We start from the raw sequence: 10,126 nt of genomic DNA, 5'->3' as shown, positions 1-10,126 counted from the left end.
GTAACAACGAAGAAACAGTGCTATGAATTATAAGTTGAACATTAATATTTATCGGAGTTAAGACACAGAAGAGTGCGTCAGGGTGAGGGAGCGTTCAAGTATTACGTAACGAATTTGGGGGGGGGGGTCTTTTGTAAAACGTTACGATGCGGGGCGGGAATTGAATTACGCGTTATTGTTATATATGAATTGAATTACGCGTCGAGTCACTAGGCGGTCACGAAACGTTTCTGTACCCAAGAATAGTAATTCTTGGGTACAGAAAAACGTTACGGCGCGTTACATAGGCGGGGGGTTCAATTATCTTCAAAAATTAAATTGCGTGACGTAATACTTGAACCTAATTTAGAATATACCTAATCTATTTTTAACAAAACTATAGTTTAGCAAAGGAAAACTGTAGAATGAATTTATCAATAACTATTTTCTCTGATATTTTTAAACGAAAATATAAATACACTTAGCCTTCTTGGTTCTTTATCAGTTTATCAGTGCTTTGCAGAGAATATGTGAATTCTCCATTTTCTCTGCAAAGCACTGATAAAGTCCAAGCGATGATGGTAATACGACTGCTTAATATTTCTATGAACTATTTGGATTATACGATCTTACCCTAACGTACCCATAAAATATAAATATGTCCTTGAAGTGATCAACTGTTGTAATATACTTATTAATAAGAGAATTGCCATACTTAATTTACAAATCTCTTTAAAAAGTTCTCAAACGATTAAATATATTTAAACTATTAGTATAATAAATAATGTTAGAATATTTATCTAAAATTTAGAGTCGAGACCTAGAGAGTGTAACTCCCTGTCAAAATCTAACCCATTTTTGACAAAATACCTACCGCTAAGTCTGGACTCTAAATTCCGTTATTGTTTATAAAAATCAACTGTGTACCTATTGCAATATAGTACAGTATTTTGTACCTTTAATATCTAATAGAGAGAGCCAATGTTGATAGCGGTTTTGTCCCCACAGTGGGGGCAAAAGCCAGACCTATTTTATAGTACAAGATTTTTAGAGGTGTACAGTTAAATGCGATCAAGGGGGCCATAATTTTGGCTTATTTTATAAAATCGAATAAGACAATTGATAAGTCCAAAGAAAAAAGTATAGCACTACTTCAGTAGACCATTACTTACAATAGAGAGTATTAAATTAGCGAATATTTGTTTTCTTTTCATCGTTCAAACGGCCGTTGAAAACCACATATGTAATAAAACAATAATACCATGTGGTTAAGCGGTAGCGACCTCGAATAGGCTCTATACAGCTGTATTGGACTAAGCTTAGGTTAGAAAATACTTAATTACCAAGACTGTCTTCGTATGCTAAAATCCGAAGTTTCATACATAAATTACTCTTGTTTTTCACGCCATAAAGTATATACTTTCTACTAGTCTACTGGCCAGAGTTCTATGTATCGAAATGCCTACAAAACATAAGTTACTCAGTCGAAGTGAGGTCCAAATTCACTCTAAAGCTAGACTTACAGTTAGTTACTAGATAAATGTATTCGTACGTTTGGCGCGAAAATAATATTCTAATTAGTTACATACAGACAAGACAACGCAGAGCCATACGAAACATAACTTAAAAGATATTTACTACTTACCTACTTAAATGTAATCTTGTAAAATGATCATGATGTTCCGAGCATGTGACAGCTATAATTATTTTTCGTAGTTAAAATCGAAAAGAAATATAATTATATTTAAAAAAATGCGTTTGCATTTGCAAGGTACAGTGGGTACCTGTAAAACTGTTTAGATAATGCGTTCTAGCCATATTTCAGAGTAGCTCGTGAAACTTTTTTGCATTGTACCGAGCCACATACGAGAACGATCTGGTATACGCTAAGTTTTAAAAACACCGTACACGGACCATTCCAACGTTGTGAAACTTGTTTAAATTAATAATAAGTGCTAAAAGCGAACAGTATAAGCTAATTTCATACTAATGTTGAGTGTTTCTTCGTTCTATCTTGCTAGCTTTATATACCTACAACGAAAATTGTTTTCAAAAAGCAACACTCGACCGAAGTTAGCAAAATGTATTTTTAATAAAATTGTATAGTACATAGTCTTAATAAATTTATTATATTATGAAAGTATGAACAAATGATGAACTATTTTTGTATTTTATAACTAACACTGTTTGCATTTGTGATTTCGTCTAAATACTAATGTGGAATGTTATTTAGGATGAGCGCACAAGTGAATGGAATACATACATTTATTTAATAATTTATAACTGTGCGCTGATCTTAACCATTTTTATAATGATCTTTTCTTCAAATCAGATTTTCCGCGAGGTGTTTAAATACTTAAAAACGTTTTAGATCTAAAAATCTCGAGGACTATCTTCCTTCGCGTTACTTAAATTATTTACTTAAGTGTAACGTACTATTGTGATATTTGTACCTAAGATGTGTATTTGTACTTATGTTAATAAATCGTTATTTTGTGTACAATGTTGTGTTTTTTATATGCCGCTCTTTTCTCTCGCTAGCAGTGCTTCTTTAACCAGATCAAATAAAGATGCGTGAAATATGCATCAGTAGATTCGTAATTGTATTTGTAATGCTCCGACAGATGGAGCTTCTAGCGTGTTTTACTATGAAAAAATTCTACAAATGGTTTATTCACTGAGTAAAAAATAACTCATTAAATTTTGTATTACCAATGAATTTATCTACCATCGTCAGGAAATCGGCCTGTAAATAGTCTATTAATATACCCAAATATAAATAGTCTATTAATATACCCATTAAGTAATGGCCTAGTGCAGTAAACCCTATAAGGGTTTTGGCCCTGTGTTTCGTAGATTATATTTTTTTATAATAAAGTAGGTTGGCCTATTGTGCATTACCTCCATAAGGTATTTTATTTATTTATTAAGGAAACTAAACAGATACATCTCTATATCAGTAAAAATAAAAGTAAAACAAGACAAAACATATTATTATATTACACCATATTATAATAAATCTAAATACACATATAGGATATACGGATATAGGTACATATAATCAAATAAAAAAAACATGAAATCATGTTGAATATACAAATTTGAATTGCTATCTACTATATCAATTTTCAAAATATACCAAAAGATAGTACTATCAAATTAATACTTGAAATTAATAGATAATGATTATAATTAGTTTTAGATATGTTAAATTCGGTCAAAGAAAGAAATTAGTCGATAAAATGGAGACGTGGCATCTGTTTGGGCTTTTGGTTATTTTTGGATTAGCGCAGGTAATAAACTTATTTTGTTAATAAACTTGCGTACATTCTCATGTTTTGCTTATCCAATTGTGACATTAAGGCTAAGGTTGACATAGGCCGGTAACGCACTCACAAAAATGGGTGTCCATGGGCTGCGATGAAAGCCTTTTATGGGCTCGTTTGCCCCCTATAATATAAAAAAAGTTTAAAGAAGTAAGTATTGTGTATCAGTTATTCAGTATAAATCTATAATATGATGGTTTCCCCAGGGCGCGTCCATTGAATTAAACACCCCAGCCTACATCGAGAGCCTTCGTGAAGATTTTGAAGGTAAGTTAAAAGTTAATCCACTTAATTATCATCAAGTGTTTCCTGGCTAATGATTATATATATTGTGCATAGGTTCCCAAGGTCGCATAGTGGCAGGATGGGAAGCTGAAGATGGCCAGATCCCTTACCAGATCAGTCTGCGAATGATTAACAACGTCGGTCGTGTATCTTCTTGCGGAGGCTCTATTATTCACCACAACTGGGTCATTACCGCTGCTCACTGCCTGGCTAAGTAAGTAGTAAGAAGATACAGATAAGGTGATGCCTCATTTGTTTAAATTATGTATACGAAAAATGAAGATATGTTAGGAATTAAATATTTAATTTTTTAAATTTATTTCTTCGATAATAAAAATACGTGGCATTTTAATTTACAATTCGTCATTTGAGATTTCAATAAATTATTTTGCATAAAGATTAATCAAAAACTTACGCAAAAACGTAGGCAGGACTTAAATTACGCTTCAAATTTTTCTAAAAATATTTATTGTATCGTTTGTAACTAATAGCCGCATCACGTTCGTGGTCCGTTTCGGTCTGATCAACCTAACGAAGCCAGAGTATATCGTGGAGAGCACGAGGCCGTTCCTCCACCCGCAGTACAATGAGCAGATCCAGCGAGTACAGACTCATGACATCGCCCTGTTGGGCATCAATCAGCCCATACCTTACGGCCGTAAGTACTTAGTCATTTGTAGATGAAAATTATTTTACCTTTGATATCCATACTTGTTGTGAACAGTCATAGTTAGAACAAAACAAAGAATGGCGTGTCAATCTAATCATGAGTCATGACCTACATGATCAAGTTTATTTATAATTTCGATGCTCTACAGCAAACATCCAGCCAGCACGTCTGCAAAATAGTGAGCAGAAGAACCTCGTATACGAAGGTGTGAGACTTACCGTCAGTGGATACGGCCTCACAGACGACAGGATCAATGGTATTGTGCAATTTTGATTCCATTTGCCCTTAACTATATTTTTTACAGGCACAAACGCGCAGCAAGTTCCTTAAAATATAATGCTAAGCAATGTCCATGAATACCTGCAATGCTGGGAGGCTAAATTTAAGTTGTTTTCTGTTATAGGTACTTTTAAAAACCAATCAATAAACTTAGGTACTTTTCATAAGGAATAATACTAGATGTAGACATTCTTGATATCAAGAACCAAAATGTTATTGTATGAATCCAGGAGGTGCAGCTTCGGAGGTGCTACGTTGGGTGTACTTGTTGGGTATTACGACCGCCGAGTGCCGTTCTTGGTATCCAGGAAGTAGCGTAATCGCTGATCAGACACTCTGCGCTAAGTCGTATAACGATACAGCTCAGTCCTCATGTCAGGTAAGCAATAAAATAATAAAACAACTCTAAATATGCGACGCCCAACCCATATATTTAATTCAGTTAATAATCTATTGACAGGGTGACAGTGGCGGTCCTTTAACCAATATTGACGCAGACGGAAAGCCTACTATGGTTGGTATTGTGAGCTTTGGCTCTTCTGCAGGATGTAACTCACCTTTCCCTTCAGGTAACAGTCGTTCGTTACTTAGTTTTTCTAACATCTTAAATATATCATTAGGAAAATTAATGTTAGTCGCATATGGTTTCAATGTTCTAAAAATTTTCTAAAATCGGAATTTGAGTTCATCAAATCTATTCTATTATTTTGAAATTAAAAATCCATGAACAATATACTACCTAAGTTCATTCAGGTTCATCATATATCTGTTTTATTTTGACTGATTTTATTGATTTTCTAGCATATGTTCGCCCTGGTCACTACCAGGATTGGATAAAAGAAGTCACTGGTATCGACTTTGATTGGAAAAATTCCGATAACACATTCAAAGAGGGAGTATACAACAGTTATTAATCTGTAATAAAGATAATAAACTTGAACCACTGTTTTATTGAAGTTCTCAGATAGTCGGTGTTTAATATTCTTCTATGAACAAAGTAAGAGTAACATTAGTAATAATTAATCCAAAAATTTGATGTCGACCACTTTTTTAATAAAACCTGAGTGCCGGAAGGATTGAATACTGCTATAAATAAATAAAAATTAATATCTGATAAAACAATCCTAATCACTAAAATAATTCTCTAATCTTAATCATGCAGTGGTTGAAGTGATAATAATTTTATTACAATTTCTGATTTGTTTAAAAAGTACCCGATAGACTATCACGCTATTTAAAAATGTTTTGAGACTGTTATATAATGAAAATTTTATAAGATAAAACAAAATAAACCAATGGTCTAAGATCCCGATATACAACGACCTTTACCGAGATGCTTATTTAATGAAACGTAATTTATATTTAATAATATTTTTTTTTAAATATTAATTAAACATACTCTGGACTGAAATTTGCTAGGCAACCCATATGGATTATATTTATTGACATATTAAATTAAATATAAAATACGTTTCATTAAATAAGCATCTCGGTGAAGGTCGTTGTATATCGGGATCTTATACTACAAGTTTATTACTTTACATATAGGAAACAGTTTGTTGTTTATTTGTAATTATTGATATTTTATGCGTGGCACGTGGAATAAAATACGTTCAATGTTAAATTTTTTATTTCGTACAGTTTTCATTAACGGCATTAATTAAGAAGTATTAATTTAATGCTTTAATACCTAATATACACATGACTTAGATAATAGAGAAATGCACATATTAGTAACATCCTTTACGGTGATGATTATCTTAAAGTTGATATGAATAATCCACGTTCCACAAAAATCTATCTATCAGCCTCACTCTGTATAATTTCAGCCTGCGGACAGTTCCCAATAATCTTTAATAACTCCATACAATACTCTTGTTGTTCCAAAAACGTATCTTCCTCGGTATTTTTCAAATGCTCTTCTAGAATCTTCTTAAGATTTATATCCTGACACTGTTGAATCACTCTCTGATCGTCTTTGAGGGCGTGGAGTATGCTTAAAAGATGTTCTGTCGCATCATCCCCACCTTTTTCAATTTGTTCTGCGATAATGCGGACAATATTTTGTTCTATAAATTTTTCTGAAAATAATTAGATATTAATACATGACATAAAAAACATACCTAAGTATAAAACAATAAAAATATATTATGTTGGTCATAGTAACAACATAATTTAGATAATACAGGCTATCAAGGATATCAAGGAGAAATAAACGTGTGTATTTATTAACTAATACTATTTTTGTTTGGTTGGACTATATTGTATACAATACAATTTTCATATAAAACAGAAGATCAAGATAAAGACAAGACAGAAGACACTACCAGAATATTATATAAGTGTGGTATAAATATAAATACTTAATGTTTGTTGTACATATGGTGTAATCCGTTTTGGCTATGCCTATTTTTATTTTAAAAATTGTAAATTTTGAATAAAAAGTGCTGAAATTGATACAAAATTTTCGCATTTTTACGGACAAATATAGATTAATACAATGTAATACCTCTAGCAGGTGTGTAGTGACCACAAAGATGGGCAATAAAGAAGGCACTCTTCGTCTTGGCTGACACGTCATCTGAACCCAGCACAGCTGCTAGAGCCTCACACCCGCCCTGCGCTGTCAACTCCGCGCAAGAGGGCTCAAACTCACGCGATGCACCTGCAAACAATGAATTAACAGAATTTAAGATCCTGAATGGTTTCTATTGATTTGTTGATGAGAGTCAGCTTCCTAAGCTATATTTCTGTGTAATATTTTGTTGGGTGGTTAGCAATAATTTCGTCTGATCACCTTAATACTTTTTTAATTAATACTGTATTAAAAAAACATACATTCAAAATCTGTTATAACGACATCGAAGAGACTACTCATATATGTGGTCGTAAAACCGATAGTCCTAACAGCAGATGACGTTGTTATTAACAACCTTATACAATAGAATTCAGCCGGGATCTCTCATTTTGATCAATATAACCGGTATGTTGTTCTAAACGATGTCGTCGTAAACGGTTTTAACTGAATATATGTCTTATAGAGTAACATTAGAGCAAAATTGCTGAATCCATTTCATTGATTCTTTACTTTATATAGGAGTACAGACATAGCAAGTGGTAATTGTGTACATACAAAAATTTTCTTTTTGTTGAATCCTATGCTAAGTCTTTATTCAATACTTATATTTTAATTACAATTACTTACTAGATACAGCAGAAATACACTTGGCCAAAGCTTGACCTCGTTCTGTGGTCACCATGTGTAAGATTATATTAAGCAAGCCACTCTCCAAGGCGCGCGCCTGGCAGAAAGGATTATTTTGGCACAACTCAGCGAGCACTCGACTGGCTCTACACCGAACTTCCTCATTTTCACTTCCATAGCAGACAGGAAACACAGCAAATCCCCCAATTTTGTAGAAATCTTAAATCATTAATTAATAACTAAATACCGTACTGAATATTGCAATCATATCAATATTGTTTTAGTTGAATATAATTAAAAAAATATTGAAAACACTAGTTTGGTAGATTAATTATTATGACATATTATTTTTACTGCTCAATTTTTGGAGTATTTTAAACTCCAAGCAAATACGCGAGCTACTAGTTGAGCACCTTATCTATGGACGCATGCGCAGTAGCATAAAAACGACAAGCAGCTGGGATGCTCTATCTTTATTCGACATGGGGTGTTTATCTTAAGTTTCTCTCGCTTTTATTTATCTTTAATCGTTGGCAGTCACTATTTGCGGGCATTTTTGCATAGGCACCTATATCTCATCATGTAGGGAAAGAATTAATCTTCAATTTGGTATGTATAACATGATAATACATTATGAACGTATATATTTAACGAAATTATACCTGTTTACACCTGGCTGACATTAGGTTGCGGCCAAGTGAGGGATGGCACCTTGAACTTTCTCGATATCTCAGGTATATTTCTTTCTAATGAAATATATTTTTTAACAATTACAAGTGAACGTAATTGTTCAAAAATAAATAATTAATTACATTTTAATTAAAATTAATTGCGGCCAAATTTGGATGGCCACCTTTGCGGATCTGCATTGGTTTAGTTATAAATATCGATAAAAATTATATTTTATTAATCAAACATATGAACGTATAAATCACGCGGTCGGATCTCGTACTATTAGGGTGGTCCTTATTGCTAAGAAAAAAAAATCTTTAATTTCGCGGGGCACCATGTAATTTGGTAATATACCATAAAAAAGTGTTTCAGTATTTTTTTTGAAATTTTTAAATGATATTTAGAGGTCACTACCAAGGTTTGAATTTTAAATAAAAAGTGAAAATCTGTATTTGTTAGAATTCTTTATTTTTATACCCATGTCTTAAAAATATTACGAAATTATTGTTATTGTTATTAATTAAGATATTATATAGATATCTGATTTATTTATGTTTAAGATACAAGGGTTGAATTGATAGTATTAGGGTACTTTTTAATATTTTACTATTAACATTTTAAATTTTTATTATTAATAAACATTATACTTTTCAAGTAATTTGTTTTATGATTTTGATCAGTAAATATGCCATGATATCAGCCATTGCAAGAAATGAAAATTATTAAATATTACGAAATTCACCTACCATTAGCTACGTCTAAATCATCAATGTATGACAAGATATTTTCAAATGCAGTTTCAACATCTTCAGGCAACTCATCTCCAAGCTGTATGCTTTTTATCTTTTCAACATCAGTCAATACTTTTATAGCATCCATCAAAATCTCTACCACATTAACCGTTATACTTTTGAAGGCATTTTCTAAAAACTTCCGCCTCTGAAATGTGATACAAGCGATATAAAATATCATATGAATATTTGGAATATTAAAACCAATTTATAACAAATAGTTAAGAAATTTGATAATTAAATATGCTAAAAGACAAACAAAAACTTGTAACTGAAACTTACAGTAAATTAATACTATACATACCTCTTCATCCATTGGTCTGAAGTCTGAAGAATTCGGTGCATCTTCAGCTCTTGTAGCTTCCATTGCAAACCTGAGTAGACCCTGAAATTTAAAAAAATGGGTTTCTAAAAGATATGTCAGTCCAAAGAAATCAATTAAGAAAAGTTTTGATAATTTCAGAAATAGTTGCAAAATGTTTAGATTCAGGTCATTATAATAATTATAATGTCATTAATTATTTTACCTGTAAATTTCTGATGCGTACAGGAGCAGAGGACGTTTCAGTAGGGTTAGCTGGAGCTGGCATTAAAGCGCCTGCTATTGGTGCACGAGTCTCATCACTATTCTGATCCATTTCGAAATTTATAGTTTAAATTAATTGTTTTAACACAAAGCTCGGGATATATTTACTATAGGTTACTCCACACTTTAAGAACTATAAATTCTAACACAATGATTCAACGGATTTGAAGATAAATCTTTAATCCGAACTATTTATAGAAATTTTAATTTAAAATGATGAAGTTAATGCAAATGTACTTTTATTTCATCATGCTTCTGGAAAAATCAAAACACAATCACTTATCACATCACACTCGTCACTCATCACTGAACACAGAAATGTCATTTGTCAGT

The 10,126-nt window shown here is 32.1% G+C and overlaps 2 protein-coding genes across 2 annotated transcripts; one reads left to right on the top strand and one right to left on the bottom strand.

Annotated features, from left to right (window-relative positions):
* Positions 1-3,056: 3,056 nt before the first annotated feature.
* On the top strand, positions 3,057-5,479 carry LOC125060265 (collagenase-like). Its single transcript, XM_047665079.1, has 8 exons — positions 3,057-3,272; positions 3,512-3,572; positions 3,645-3,804; positions 4,082-4,248; positions 4,409-4,516; positions 4,770-4,918; positions 5,000-5,108; positions 5,341-5,479. Exons 1-8 carry the CDS (start codon positions 3,162-3,164, stop codon positions 5,451-5,453), a joined length of 978 nt encoding a protein of 325 aa, XP_047521035.1. The 5' UTR covers positions 3,057-3,161; the 3' UTR covers positions 5,454-5,479.
* A 675-nt stretch (positions 5,480-6,154) lies between these two features.
* LOC125060260 lies at positions 6,155-10,104 on the bottom strand. The gene is made up of 6 exons (XM_047665065.1): positions 9,735-10,104; positions 9,512-9,592; positions 9,163-9,355; positions 7,745-7,963; positions 7,049-7,204; positions 6,155-6,620 (listed from the first exon to the last, which is right to left on the bottom strand). The coding sequence occupies exons 1-6, from the start codon at positions 9,843-9,845 to the stop codon at positions 6,337-6,339; spliced, it is 1,044 nt and encodes a 347-aa protein (XP_047521021.1). The 5' UTR covers positions 9,846-10,104; the 3' UTR covers positions 6,155-6,336.
* Positions 10,105-10,126: the final 22 nt, after the last annotated feature.

This window comes from Pieris napi, chromosome 2 (genome assembly GCF_905475465.1).
Source record: "Pieris napi chromosome 2, ilPieNapi1.2, whole genome shotgun sequence".
Taxonomy (NCBI): Eukaryota; Metazoa; Arthropoda; class Insecta; order Lepidoptera; family Pieridae; genus Pieris; species Pieris napi.
The sequence above is the reverse complement of the archived record's forward strand: the minus strand, read 5'-3'. Positions and strand labels throughout refer to the sequence as shown.